This window comes from Dama dama, chromosome 23 (genome assembly GCF_033118175.1).
Source record: "Dama dama isolate Ldn47 chromosome 23, ASM3311817v1, whole genome shotgun sequence".
NCBI lineage: Eukaryota > Metazoa > Chordata > Mammalia > Artiodactyla > Cervidae > Dama > Dama dama.
Window position 1 is genome coordinate 72385562 of NC_083703.1, and position 15469 is coordinate 72401030.

General features: G+C 54.1%; 1 protein-coding gene across 1 annotated transcript in view; it reads right to left on the reverse strand.

Annotated features, from left to right (window-relative positions):
• Positions 1-6546: 6546 nt before the first annotated feature.
• JPH2 (junctophilin 2) overlaps positions 6547-15469 on the reverse strand; it is a 72579-nt gene continuing 63656 nt past the window's right edge. The window contains exons 3-6 of the mRNA XM_061127320.1: positions 15100-15218; positions 13074-13798; positions 12316-12414; positions 6547-10475 (exon numbers count right to left, since the gene is read on the reverse strand). Of these exons, the coding sequence (XP_060983303.1) occupies positions 12334-12414; positions 13074-13798; positions 15100-15218 (925 nt within the window). The 3' untranslated portion in view covers positions 6547-10475; positions 12316-12333. The remainder of the gene's footprint in view (positions 10476-12315; positions 12415-13073; positions 13799-15099; positions 15219-15469) is intronic.

The window sequence follows — 15469 nt, forward strand, 5'->3', positions numbered from 1 at the left end:
TGCCACAACTAGAGAAATGAAGACCCAGTGCAACCAAAAATAAAATATAAAAATTTAAAAATCTAAACCTCTAGGTGGTAGTACTTGGAGGTGACTGGGTTGAGATGAGGTTCTGTGGCGGGGGGTGGGGTGCCCATGCTGGGATTAGTGCTCTTGTAAGAAGAGGTACTGCGGACAGTGACTGCAGCCATGAAATTAGAAGATGCTTATTTCTTGGAAGGAAAGCTATGACAAACCTGGCATATTAAAAAGCAAAGACATCCCTTTGCCGACAAAGGTCCATATAATCAAACTGTGGTTTCTCCAGTAGTCATGAACGGATGTGAGAGTTGGACCATAGAAAAAGCTGAGCACCGAAGAAGTGATGCTTTCAAATTGTGGTGCTGGAGAAGACTCTTGAGAGTTCCCTGGACTGCAAGGAGATCCAAATAGTCCATGTTAAAGAAAAATCAGTCCTGGATATTCATTGGAAGGACTGACGCTGAAGTTGAAGCTCCAATACTTTGGCCACCTGATGTGAAGAGCCGACTCATTAGAAAAGACCCTGATGCTGGGAAAGATTGAGGGCAGGGGGAGAAGTGGGCAACAGAGAATGAGATGGTTGGATGGCATCACAGACTCAATGGACACGAACTTGAGCAAACTCCGGGAGGTGGTAGAGGACAGGGAAGCCTGATGTGCTGCAGTCCATGGCGTCGCAGAGTCGGACACAACTTATCAGCTGAACAACAAAGGGACACGGAAGAGGTAATTAATTCCTCTCGCTCTCTCCTCCCTCTCCTTCCCCCCTCCCCTCTCCCCTTCCCCCTTTTTCTCTGCCAGCAGAGATCACAGGGAGCAGACAGCCGTCCTCACCCCAAGACAGAGCTCTCATCAGACCCTGGTGGCACCTTGATCTTGGACATCCAGCCTCTAGAACTGTGAGAAAATCGATTTCTGTGGCTAAAGCCCCCCGGTCTGCGGTGCTTGTCATGGCAGCCCAAACTGACTGCTATGCCCTGAGAATTAGTAAGGGCTCTGGAGGGGCAGGAAAACAGGGGCAGGACCCCGTAGCGCTTGGAGTGTGCAGAACCAGGCAGGGCTTGGCGGCATGAAATCCTGCCGGTGGGACGTCCACAGTAATTTCATGCTGTCTCCTAACAGCAATTATCAGGGACACGGGAGGAAGGATGTTAATATTCAAGGTCCTCGACTTCAACATTTAAACCAATCATACATGTATGGAGCTTAACAAGTCAAACTACCACGCAGCTTGTAACAACACAGCTCTCCACATCTTCCAGCCCCAACTCCTACCACCTCCCTCCGTACCCTCAACGCTTTTAGTATTTCCTCTGCGGCTTCACACAGAAGTATGGTTGTACTGCTATTTTGTGATTTATCCATTTAAAAAATATTATTTATTCACTTCTTTCCCTCTATCTAAGGGACACTTACAATGAGACAAGCTGGGATCTGGCATCCTTTGCTGCAGTGCTTGCACCTGGATACATCGCTACTCCTTGAGCATCAAAATACAAAGAAACTATATGGGACTAAAAATAACTGCCTACATGTGGAGTTGGGGCAAATGCAAGATGAAAGATACACAGAGACCAAAAAAATCCCAACTGCTGCTTTTGAAGAGCCTGGAGCAAAAGCAGGGTACTGTGCATATCCCCTGCACACAACACCCCCCAAGGGAGGGGGTGCAAAATACCTAAACCACACCCCTACCCTCACCCCACATAAGGAACCAGCTTGCCCCACCTTGGGGAGCAAGCAAGGGAAACTTTGATGCTTTAGGAGCCCCAGTTAAGCCTTGCCTGAATTTGGCCTCTGATCAATTTCTACCAAAACCCTGGTCAGTAACAACAATACTTTTTGAGGACCTACTCTGTGCCAGGCATTTTCTATATAAAGTCCATTTTATTTCTCACACAACCCTGTAAAATAGTTGCCATTAACCCCATTTCCCAAATGAAAAAAGCAGACGCCAAGAGAGATGAAAAAAATAATTGATCCCAGAGCAAGTCAGTGGCAGAGTCAGGGTCTGAACCCCAAGCCTGTAGCCTTCATACTTACTCACACGTCATAGGGTTGCTCCACCATCTCACGTGGACATTTGGGGCTGGATAATTCTTCGCTGGATGGGAGTCGGGGGAAGGGGAGGAGCACTATTCTGAGCATCACAGGATGTTAGGTAGCATCCATGGCCGGTACCCACTAGACACCAGTGACATCCCTCTTCCTGACTTATGACAACCCAAAATACCTCCCTACGCTGCAATGACCCCTGGGAGGCCAAACCTCCCCCAGCCGAGAACCACCGATGTATCGGAAGCTTGGGCCGGAAGTCCTGTTGCTGTGGACGGGTGCTGCCTTAGGCGGGGAGCCAGGCTTGGCCTCTTGAGGGCGCCCCCTCTGGCCACTGCTCTCCCTGCAGTGTGAGAGGTCCATGGAGCCAAGGAGACACGCCTACCTAGAGCTTCCGCCCCTCTGAACAACATTCTGCCTCCCACGGCCTGCCCGGGCTTGAGGCCAGTTCTCCTGGCTACTGAACAATGTCCTTCTACCCCTGAGAGGTGGCCCAGGGTGTTGCTGAGGTTAGAGGGAGGTGCGCAGAGCTGGACATCTGAACTAAGTGGTCTATACACAAATTCCAGGCCCCTCCACTACAGGCTGTTTGTCCGAGCTGGGAAGGACAAACTGGAGGGCATGGCGGAGTCTGGGGGCAAGGTGGACCGGGGGGCGGGGTAGGTTCCATTTGTATCCCGTCTTAACCTGCGAACCTCAGAGCTGGCCTCTGGCTGCCAGTGTAGCCGGTGGGGACTGTGGTGTAGGTCAGACATTTTGGGCACCTCACTTTGAAGAATTTAGTCATCTCTTTTTGTAGAAAAAGAGAGGATTTAGGGCTCATCCGTCTCCACCTTTGCTTCTCCCAACTCTGTCCAGATTTCCTCTTCTTATAAGGACGCCACTCAAACTGGCTGAGGGTCCGCCCTGATGGCCTAACGTTTGAACTTAATTGCCTCTCCAAAGGCCCTATCTCTAAATACAATCACATTCTTATGTATGGAGGGTAGGGCTTCAACACACAAATTTTAGGGGAGACACAATTCACTCCTTGACAGATGGAGTGATTGATATCAATTAGAAACCCCACCATGCTGATGAAGTCCAACCACTAGGTCAAGCAAATGGAAATCCAAATGGAAGCAAATGGAAATCCAAAAAGACACACAAATCGGGCAAGATTCTGCATGGGTCCATGAAGTAGTCAATCACCCTGATCGCCCTGCTTGGGAGGATGCTGTGACATCAAAATGTGTCACATCCACCTCCAGCTCGCTGTCGTCTGTCCCAGGAAACCCACACATCTGACGTGGTGCCACGCACACTGCAGTTACTCGTTTACCGACACATCCGGGGACAGCACTGAAGGACAGCGCTGCCTCCCACATCTCTGGAATGACATTGAGCCAGGACTATTTGTCACCTTTCCTGGCTATCTTCCTAAAACTCTAAGCTTCCACCCAGTTTTTTTTTTTTCAGTCCACCAAATATTATTAATATAAATGGAGTCAACAGGGTCATCGGCATAAATGGAGTTGCAAATTCAAATGACGTCAGAGTTGGGCAGATAAGATACACAAAGGAGAGACAACGGGGAATGGTGAGGACTGTGGCTAAGTGAGGATGATGTGTGTGCTCAGTCGCTCAGTGGTGTCTGACTCTCTGCCGCCCCACAGCTGTAGCCTGCCACAGGCTACAGGATTTCCCAGGCAAGACTACTCGAGTGGGTTTCCATTTCCTCCTCCAGGGGAACTTCCTGACCCAGGGATCGAACCTGGGTCTCCTACATCTCCTGCATTGCAGGTGGATTCTTTACTGCTGAGCCACTGGGGAAGCCCACAAGTGTAGACTGATGCCCTGCCCCAAAGCATTTAAATTTAATGTTTTAAGGCACCAGTCTGGCCCAAACAAAAAGTTTGCCAGCCAAATGCACCCTCCAAGCATTTAGTTTGTGCCTTCCATTGAGGGTATGGTTAAGCATATGGGCTTTGAAGATGGGACAGACAGAACTGGGTTTAAATCTTAGTTTCTAATCTGTGGAACACAGTGGCATTTGAAATCACAGAGCAGTTGTGAGGAATATGTGAAATAATGCATGTAAAGTGCTTGGGCAAAGCCTGGCACATAGTAAGTGTTTAATTTATAGTAGCTTTTATTGTTATAGTGAATCACAGAATGGCAATGGTGATGGTTTTTTGTTTGTTTGTTTGTTTTAATAAAAGCAGCATTCTCTTGAGCACATTTATGAAAGCATTCAGGTGTGGAGTGGTGACACCCCTGGTGGTCATGATCAGGAACTTCAGGGCAATGTTGCCAGCCTAACAGTGTGATTAGGAGCCAAGTTGGTCTTTAGGGTCAAATAGACAAGGAGTTTGAATTCAGATCTGCCAGATACAAGTAGGTAACACAGGTCATTTACCTTCACCCTTATCCTGCATCCCCTGCTCCCAACAGTTACGATTCCATGGAGTGGCTCTATTCTTTTTTTAATATTTACTTGACTGCACCAGGTCTTAGTTGTGGCATGTGAACTCAGTTGTAGCAGGTGGGATCTAGTTTCCTGATCAGGGATAGAACCCAGTGCCCCTGTATTGGGAGCGTGGAGTCTTAGCCACGAGACCAAGCAAGCCCATAGCTCTGACAATTTAATGAGACAATATAATATCACTTGGCATGCAAGTGATATTACTAGCTCTTAATAAGTGCTGGCTATGACCCTAGCACCCAGAACACCACTGGCCACAGACTGCTAATATCCCTCCCTCATGTGAGAAGGGAAATGGGTGGGTGATTATTATTTTTTCTTCTTTTGGGTGGGGGTGAGGAGCTGTTTCTTTGGGTTGGAACACCTGGCCAAAAAAGATACCCCAAAGATACCTGAAATTTTTCTAGAGTAAAATATTCCTTTGGATAATGCATTGCTCTCTCCAGACTTCTCTTTTCAAGTGAAAACTCCCCTGGAAGGATAACTAATATCCTTGTGTCAAATGCTCAGGTGTGGATGAATGAACCAGCTTCTTGCCTCCCAGACCAGAGGGGCCTGGGAGACACTGTGCGTGGTCATTACCTCCTCCCGCCCACTCCACACACCCACGCCATCCTACTTGCTGTTCTGCCTGGAGAGGGGACTTCCTTCCTTCTCAGAGTCCAAAGGCAAGGAGTGAAGCAGGAGGTAGATGCCCCTGCACCCAGGGGAAAGCAATTGGAGATTCGTCCCCTGTGGACCGATACTTCAAGATGAGAATGGCAGGACAATTGAGAGGAGGCCGGGCCCTGCCCAGACAGAAGATAACAGATCACATATTTCTCATTCTCGATGTCAAGACCTCCCTGACTACATCTGCGCAGAGAGGGTTCTTAGAGATCAAACGGGGAGTGATGCTGATGCCAAGCTACCCACAGGCTTCTTCAGCAGAATCCATCTTGGCTAAGAAAGGCATGTGCACACATGGGAGGATCCTGAGATATGCCAAATAGGAACCAGGCACATCAAAATGACTAGCCAAAGGAAAACTGGAAGAAATGCTCCATGTAAGTGATTGAAAGTGCCATGGGGGTGCAACTCTGCAACTGAGTCTGCCTGTGTGTCTATCCACACATACTCTTTTTTCCCTTCTAATAAATACTTCATTTGTTTCATTATCTTCCATCTTTGTTGGAATTATTTTCCAGCAAAGCCAAAGGGCCAGGGCCTTGTCAATCATCACTAGTCTGTACGTGTATTCAGTCGCTCAGCTGCATCCAACTCTTTGTGACCTGGTGGACTGAAGCCCGCTAGGCTTCTCTTGTCCATGGGATTTTCCAGGCAAGAATACTGGAGTGGGTTGCCATTTCCTTCTCCAGGGGATCTTCCTGACTCAGGGATCGAACCCAGGTCTCCTGCATTGCAGGCAGATTCTTTACCACCTGATCCACTGGGGAAGCCCAATCACTCATCCAATGGCTAATATTTGGCGCCTTCACAGCTGTGCCCTGACCTCAGTCTCTGGCTGGGAGCTTCACTACAAGCCACTGAAGGCCAAGGTGACCAGAAATTAGGAGGAGCCTAGGGTGAGAGACTCCCCCCTCCACATCCCCCCACTGCAGGGCCCGAGGCAAGACCCAGGCTCAGACTATAGGGTCTCCCCCCTTCCAGTCCCCCTCTGAAACAGTTTCTCCCTTGTCAGCCTTGCTTCTCTTCCCATATCCTGCTCATACCTATTATAAGGTCCTGGACTCTTTTTCTGGCAAACAGAAGCCCCTTCCAACCGAAAAATGAGGAAGAGGAGCCTCCACTTGCTCCCTGGGCATCCTGTCCCACTGCCAAGTGGGGAAGTAAGAACGGGGCAACAGCTCACGTTGATGCAGCTGACCTTGAAGGAAGTAATCTGCTCGCTTTCAGAGGAGGTGCCATATGGCCAAGAAACACTAATGAGGGAGAAGTTTCACCTCCACAGACAGACTTTTGGACAAAGAAGAAAAGAACTATTTGAATTTCAGCATACATGCAAGTTTTGTGTTTTACAGTTTTGGTACTGTGTTTATTTTGAGCTACATATTTGAGGGGGCACCATAGAATTTTTTCAGGCTTGAGGCTGCCAAAAATCATCATCTGGGCCTTCAAATCTCCAAGAACAGTCAGATCCTTTGTGGGTTCATCAGAAATCATGAAAAATTTCATCTTGTCACAAATCCCTCATCTGAATCCCACAGCTCCCAGGCCCCCCGTCTTTTTTTTTCTGACCTGGAAGAGTCCTGCCAAGACTCCAAGCCAGTGGTAGTAATCACAGGCCCCGGTAACATCCACGAGGTGGTTTTAAATTCCCCTGTGGCACAAGACACCTTCAAAGGATCTTGGACCTGGCAGAGGAGGACAAACTTCTAGAGGTGTCAGTGACCAAGGCTGAAAAGGGGACCAGCCAGGCTGTGTGCTGCGCTTCGGCCCCCAGGGGGCGCCCGACTCCAAAACAACCTTACCTGACTCGGACGTTCCAGTGGGCTCTGGAATGAGCTTTTTACCCCCAAACCATTCAAGGGGATTCAAAGGCTGTCATCTGCCTGCCCCCTCACCCCACACTCCCACTTTACACACACACACAGGGCCAGTCTGCAAATCCCCCAAACTGGGCTGACTGCCCACCCCCTCTTCTCTTGGTGCACTTTATTCAAACCTCCGCAGAGTAGGACTCCTCCCTCCTCACTCCCACCCCCTCCATAGCCCCTGCGGTCCCTCCAAGCTCATCCTTCCTCTTTGGGACCCCTGGATTATTCCAGGGTTTTGCCAACCTCTTTACCACTCATGATCTACCTCACTGGATGCTCACAAACGCGATACCTGTAAAGAAGGCAACGGGGCAGGGATCATGGTCTCCTTGGCAAAAGAGGAAACTGAGGCCCAGAAAGAGGGGGTATCTGGCATGCAGTAAGTCAGTGATGACTCTGGGCAGAGAACCAGGACTCCTGAGCACCAAAGCACTCCGGAACCTGCCTGAACATGCCTACTGACTGGTGAGGGACCCTCCCCTCCAACTATCTCATAAGGGCTGCTGGCTTGACTTATCCTCAAAAATAAGATAAGTACTTTCTTGCCCCTGGCTTGTTGGGTGACCTTGGGCAAGTCTCTTCTCTTGTCTAAGCCTCTGGAGAGTATGATGATGGCCTCTAGGTCCTTCCTTTGACTGAGACGCTCTGTGACTTTCTGACAGGAGCCTGAATCATCTCCACCTCTTTGAGGTTTCTGGGGTCTCAACTAAAATGCAAGAGGCTTGTGAGAGGGCTAATGACTGTACTTAAGGGCAACAGCAGTAATGACCCCAAAACGGGAAGTCTGCACTTCTTACCGCTCTCAATTGCTGGGCTTTACATAAGCTTCAATGTTTAAAGTTATCCTCACTGCAACTCCAGGAGGTAGTAGTAGTATTTTCTGTTTTCTAGATGAGAAATTTAGACTCAGAGAAGTGAAATAAGTATCCTAAACAGGACTAGAGCCTAGGAGGGCCAATCTCAAAAGACAGGCTCTTTTGGGACTTCCCTGGAGGCCCAGTGGTTAAGACTCTCAAAGCAGGGGCCACAGGTTCCATCCCTGACTGGGGAACTAAGATCCTGCGGGGTAGGTGACCAAATATTTTTTCCAAAAGACAAGCTCGCTCTTTTGCTATATGCTGCTCAGGGAATCTTTTAGAAGTCTGCTTTACAAACTCAGGGTCTTCCCTAGAAAGTCTGTGGCCTTTGGGGAGCCCGTCAGGACTGAAGCCTTTCAGCCACCCCTCAGAAGGTATTCCCAGGCGGCGCAGTGGTAAAGAATCTGCCTGCCAATGCAGGAGCCGCAGGAGACCTGGGTTCAATCGCTGAGTTGGGAAGATCCCCTGGAGGAGGAAATGGCAACCCACTCCAGTATTCCTGCCAAGCTGATCCCACGGACACAGGAGGCTGGTGGGCTACAATCCATGGGGTTGCAAAGAGTCAGACACAACTGAGCAGACGCACACACAGGAGGTATTATGGAAACTTTTAAGAGAGAGGCAGAGCCTGACCCAGCATGACCCAGGGTCCTCAGCTTCCCTTCTCCTCCTCAGACCAGTCCCCCGTCCTGAGCCCACACGCAGACCCCGCAGCCCAGGCAGAGCCTGTGAGCAGATGCAAGTTTATTATTGCATAGACGGCAGCTTCCTGAACCTTCACCCCAAATAACAACCCCCAAACAAGGCCCTACCTAGGAGCCCTGGCAGTCAGAAGCTTATCCCCAACCCTGAGCCAGACCAAAAACCCCGGACAGCGACCTCAGAGCCCAGGCCTGGAGCCCGTCTCCCCTGAGCAGCGCCCCCAGCCCACCTCCCTCTTGCCCTAAGAGTCCAGAAAAGCCCACACACGATAGTGGAGCCCCTGGAGGACCGCAGAACCCACAGGCTCCTCTCGGCAGAAATGCAATCCAACAACCTCAAGGCCCCAGCGGTGCTCGAAACAGTAAGTGTGGAGCCAGGGGGAAGGTTCCCAAGTATTGAGGGAGAAAGGGAAAGCTGACCCCATCAGAAACAAACTTCAAGTCAAAGAGCAAGCCCGGGTGGGGAGGCCAGACTACCCCCGCCCCAGCCCCCAAGGAGCGGAGAACCAAAGACAGAAAAGCAGCTGCTCCCCTCCAGCTCGGTTTAGATGTCCTGGTCACGTCCTTCCCCGGCTCAAAGGGGCCTGGACCACTGGCCCTCCATCCTTCCCCGGGCCGAGGCCACAGCCCTCAGCCCCCACCCACCCCCAGCCAGAACCAGGGACCGGGAAACCAGCATGGTACACAGCACATCGGAAAGGGGCTACATGCAAAGACCGGCTCCTGCCAAGCAAGCCGAGGAGCTTATCACAGCCCAGCGGGAGCCCCACACCTGCTCCCCTCTCCCTGGGACACGCTGGCTGACAAGCAGCCTGTCCTCAGCATGGGCCTGAGAGTCTGCCCCAGCGAAATCTGCCTGGGCTTTCATGCTCAGCACCCGCCCCATCCCACCCCGCCCCTGAAGCCTGAGGTGGCCCCTGGGAGCGGAAGCAGACAAATCAGTTCCCGGGGCATCCCTGGGGCTTTATCTCACCAGCCCCATGGCTCCTGCAGGGTGACCTCTCCTCACCCTCAGTATCCTCAAAGCCCCCACGTGTGATGCCAGCCTCAGGCGCAGGCGCCCTCAGAAACAGGACCATCCTAACTACCCCTCGGCCCTTCTCCCCACACCACCCCCACACCCCCTGGCCACCTGGTCAGTGGCTTCCCAGCCAAAGGTCCCAAACCCTCTCGTCTCCCCCTCTCCTGCTGGTCCAGAGGGAAGCTAACTGGACCGCTGGGAGGAGACAGAAGCACTGTATTCTGGGATATTCAAACAGAAGACGTCCATTTCCTCTATTGTCATCCTGAGCATCTGGAAGCAGGGGACAGAGTGTGGGAGGGGTCGGGACTGAAACAGGAAGGCCTGGTGGGCTGAGAGCATCACCCTCCGCGGCCCACCACGGGGATCTCGTCACTTCCTCCGCTTGCCTGGGAGGCCTCAGAAGTTTAAAATAAAGCCAGGGAGGGTACGAAGGAGGGGTCTGGGATTTAACATCCTGGTTTGGTGACTTCTCCCAAAACACACAAAAAAAGCCTGGGATGGGGGTGACCTAGGGGAGGGATGGAGGGAAGGGAATGGATGGGGATGGGGGATGGAGCAGATCAGGGAGTTCAAGACCAGGGTTCTTCTTTCAGGGCTTTCCCTGCCACTGGGCAGAGAGCTCCTGGAGGGTGCCCAGCACTTTTCTCTTCCTCTGGACACCGCCTGCATCTGGGCACAGGTGCCATGGGAAGCCTCCTTAAACGTTTGTGGTGTGGATGCAAGTGGACCCCTAGCATCCAGGTCCAGTCCTCCTCAGTCACCCTGCCTGCCACTGCAAAAGATGGGTCCATGCGTCCTCAGCAGGAACTCCTGGCTCTGCAAAAAGAAGAAAAGAGGTCCAGGTGAGGGAAGGATAGAGGAGGGAGGAAGGCAGGGGTGGGGGTGGGGGCGAGGCTGAACCAGGCTCCAGGCAGGGTTCAAGACGCAGGCCTGATCCTCTCTGGGGCAAGATCTCCATCACCAGCACCATCCCCGCCTCTGCAAGCCCCTGGAGCAGCCTTGGCCCTGGGCTCTGACTCAGTGGGACCAGAGACAAGTCCCAGAGGCCCCTCCTTGGCCCATGCAAGGCCCTGCTGGAGGCTGCCTCTGCCTGTTCCCTTTGCCTGGTACACGCTGCCCTTCTCTCCTCCCCTCCCTCACTGCCATCTGGCTCACTCCACACACCCCCACCCCACCGCCATCCTTCAGACCAGGAAGTCGGCAGTCCCCGCTGCAACCGTTCCCAGATCCCCTAGGAAACGTGGACCCCACTGGAGACAGCATCCACTCCCAGGGCAGCACCTACCAGGCTAATACTGTCACTGGCTATTTACCCTTCTCCTTCTCCTCTGGGACGGAGTAGGAACCTCCAGCCCACACTAAGCGAGGGTCAAGGGAGGGGATCTTGAGGGGAGCTAAGGCAAGAGCAGAAACTCTTGTGAGCAGCACCCAGCACAGGACTTACAGTGTGAAGGCTGGTCCTCGTAGGAGAAAGATTTGATTTGCCTTGTGGCTACTTTGGGCTTCCCAGGTGGTGATAGTGGTAAAGAACCCTCCTGCCAATGCAGGAGACCTAAGAGACTATGGGTTCGATCCCTGGGTAGGGAAGATCCCCTGGAGGAGGGCATGGTAACCCACTGCAGTATTCTTTGGAGAATCCCATGGACAGAGGAGCCTGGCGGGCTTTGGTCCACAGGGTCACAAAGAGTCGGACATGACCGAAGCGACTTAGCACGCATGCATGTGGCTACTTCACCCTGAGACCAGCAAGGGCCACTTTCCTTCGCCCCAGCTCTGCCCACGTCCTTTTCATCGGACCTTACCCAGGCCCTGAGCTCCATCACGGGGAGAAAACCAGCTGATGGAATTGACGGACTGACAGCAGGATTCAGGAAGAGGACCGAGGGAAGGGGTGGAGTGCAAGCAAGAGAGAACCGGAGGACAGGGAAAGAGGACCTGGCCATCCCAGGCAACCTCAGGCTAGACTTCCGGGGCTCTGTGGGGAGGGAGTCAGGAACTATTTTGCTTAATGTTTAAACTGCAAGACTTTTACAGAATGAGCCATAAGTTAAAGGTTTACTCTCATGTTCACCTCATTGCTTAGGGCAGGAATGTGTCCCTGCTGTATCCCTATTCCCAGCAGACCAGGTGCTCAGTAAAGGGTAGTTAAATGGGCTTCCCAGGTGGTTCAGTGGTAAAGAATCCACCTGCCAATGCAGGAGACGCAGGTTTGATCCCTGGGTGGGGAAGATCCACTGGAGAAGGAAATGGCTTCTCCAGTACTCCAGGAAAGAGCCACTCCAGTACTCTTGCCTGGGAAATCCCATGGACAGAGGCGCCTGGCGGGCTACAGTCTGTGGTGTCGCAAAAGAGCTAGACACGACTTAGGGACTGAACAACAACCACAACAAATGAATGATGAGTTAGTGAATGAATGAATGAAGCACCCAGTGTTCACATGACAGAGAGCCAGTGTTCTGCGTATGTTGAGTCAACGAGGGTGCATGTGTGTGTGTGTGTGTGTGTGTGTGTGTGTGTTGGGGAGACATGATCTCTCAAATCCACACTCTAGGTCCCTGCTCCTGCTGGGGGATGGGCCTAATTAACCACAGGATGGTGGCCCAGCAGGCCCTTCCTCTCCTCCCCTGAGACTGCCGTCCCCTCCTCCCAGCCGCACCTGGGGGACGAGGTCAGGTCAGGTCAGGAGGTGAACGAAGAGGATGGCCAGGCCGATGTTCAGCAGGATCACCATGCAGATGAGGACGGTGTTGGGGACCTAGGAACAGCGGAAAGAGGCTGCCTGAGTCCCCAGGAGAGCACACTCCCCAACCCCGACCCTCCGAGGTGTCCAGCACCTGGACAGACCATCCGAGCTGGAAAGATTCTTGGAGGAAATAACCAACCAAACTGCTCAGGGTCCAGAGAGGATCGAGAATGTATCCCAGGGCACACAGCTGGCAGAGCTGGGACTGGAATCCAAGAACTCCGCCGTGCCCACTGCTAATTCCTCTGGGGCTGCATCCCTCAGTCCCTCTGAGCCAGCTTCAGTCTTTGGCACTGTAGCCCCCGGCTCCCATAGCAAGGCCAGAGGGCCAGGACCCAGCCCCCTACTGGGCCGCTCCTCCATCCCCCAAAGCCCTCCCTGCTACACCGTGTACAGGCTATTGGAGCTCAGCCTAGATCCTCCATAAACCGGGGCGCCCCACAGCCTAGCTGCTTGGGACTCCCAGTCGCCTCCTCAAAAGGAGCGCCCAGACAACAGTACAGAGGCCGGCCCCTGCCCCTGCGGTGGCAGCACTCTGCCCTGTAACCCTGGGTCAGGCTGCACTTAACTAAGCCCTGCACTGTGCTATCACCCTGGCCCCCCGGTCATCTGCCCCCCGAATCCCACCTCCAGCTCCCCCCTCCACTCCCCACTTCCACCAGCAGCCTCACCTCCTCCACCTCGACCTCTGCCGCCGCTGCGGCCTCCTTCCGAGCCTTCTTCCTGGCCCCGGCCTTGGTCAGCCCTCGGGCCTCCGTCTTGCGGGCCTTGACCTTGGGCTCGGCCTTGGGCACGATGGGCTTGGGTTCCAGCTTGGCGGGGCTCTCGGGCGCCGACGCGGGGCTTCGGGGCGGGGACGCCGTCCCCGGCGCGGCGGCGGCGGCCGGGGACGGGGGCGCGGAGTCGGCGGCGGGGGCCTCGGGCTCGTCCTCGAAGGGCGGCGGCGCGGGCGGCGCGGTGCGCACGGCGTAGCTGTGATAGCCCTGGTACAGCGCCACCTCCGGCTCCTCCGGCCGCGCGGGCGGCGCCTGCAGCGCCTCGATGGCCATGCGTTCGCTGGCCGGCCGGGCGGGGCTGCGGCGACCCGCGCCGTCCGACGGCGTGACCGGCCGGCTGCCCTCGCCGCCGCCGCCGGGTTCACCGTTCCAGGCGCCAGGGCTCAGCAGGCCGTCCTTGGACGCCGCGGCCGGGCGGGGCCGCTTGGGCTGCGGGGGTGTCCCGGCCGGCGACGGGGGGCCACCCTCGGGCGCCGGGGTCTCCCGTTCGTGCAGCTCCGGGCTCTCGCGGAGCCGTTCCGGGAGGCCCGCGGCGCTGGGGCCCCGGTCGGGGGAATCCAGCAGGCTCTCCGAATTCTCCAGGATCTCCTGGAGCAGCCGGCGCTTCTGATACTCCGGACCTGCCAGGGGACCACACGGGGAGGCGGGATTCGAAGCCGGGTCCCCGCACCGGGTGACCCTGGGCAAGCCGCTCCCGCCCCGCTGAGTCTCGTGGACATACTCAGCCAGCACTGACCTGCAGCCATCAGGTGCCAAAAGCGCTGTTTTTTAAGCCATTCCCCAATACTAACTCATTTACTCCTTTGAATAACCCTATGAGGTGGATGCTATTATTTAGCCTCCACTGCACAGATGAAGAAAAGGAGGCTCAGAGTCGTAAAATGCCTTGCCCAAAGTCACCCAGCTGACCAAGAGCAGGGCCGGGGCTGGCACCCAGGCTAAGTCTGGCTCCAGAGTTTATGCTCTTTATGGTCACACCGGCCTCTTTCCATTCTCTTATCTGAAAAACAGGCCTAATGATATCTATTTCATAAATACTAACTGAAGGATTAATCGGGTGGGGAAAAAAAAATGCCTGTAAAATGCTGAGCGCAGAACCTGACACGTGGTGACAGCTGTTGCTATGACCACCCAAGGTGGAGGCTGCCAGCCAGCGTCGCTCTTCCTGGGACCAGCAGGAGGCGCACTGTGATGGGACGCGCGACTCTTGCCAGGCAGAGATCTGCACTCAGGTCTTGCATCTAGCCTCTCTTGCTGCTGCTGCTAAGTCGTTTCAGTCGTGTCCGACTCTGTGCGACCCCACAGACGGCAGCCCAGTAGGCTCCCCCGTCCCTGGGATTCTCCAGGCAGGAACATTGGAGTGGGTTGCCATTTCCTTCTCCAATGCATGAAAGTGAAAAGTGACAGTGAAGTTGCTCAGTCGTGTCCGACTCTTAGTGACCCCATGGACTGCAGCCCACCAGGCTCCTCCATCCATGGGATTTTCCAGGCAAGAGTACTGGAGTGGGGTGCCATTGCCTTCTCCACTAGCCTCCCTTAGGTCTCCTTAAAAACCCTTCAACTTGGAGAGCACCAGTCGCCCACCCTGATTGGCTCCCACCACTCTATTCAAGGGCAAAGTCTGGATCAGAGCCAGGAGGTCCTCCTCACTCTGCAGCCTCATTTCCCAGAGAGAAGAGACAGGCTGCAGTTGGGGGAGCCTCTGATATTACCACCCCGATCTCAGCCTGAGTCCCCTTGACTCATCCCATCCCGTGCCTGCACGACGTCCCACAGATGCTCACAGGCATGTATGGACCCACCCGAGCATCTCAGCTTTCCACCAAGCAAAGAAAAAGGGTCCACCTCTCCACCCCCACCCCGCGGCCCACCCCAACTCCCCCACCCCATCCTGGCCAGTCCCCTCCCTGGCTGGCCCTACCTGGCTGGTAGAAGTCTGGAGCCAGCTCCCTGGCCAAAGTGCGGGCAATGTTGGACTCTTGGTTGGCAGCCAGGGCAGCCTGTTCTGCTGCCTCAGCTTTGGCCTTGGCGTGGCTTGTCCTAAGGAGACGACATGGTGGAGTCTTAGGATCCCTCCAGAGAACCAACCCTCTCTGCCCTTCCTCCCCAACCCACAAAGAGACATCCTGGACAACACTTTTGTTCATTTGGGCTGTCAATGAATATTTATTAAGCCCTGTGGTCCAGGCTGTTGTGCGTCCCCCAGACAATTTCCCTCTTCTCTCAGGGCACACAGACAGACTACATTTTCCAGCCTCCCTGGGGTTAGGTGTGGTCAGGTGACTGGCTAA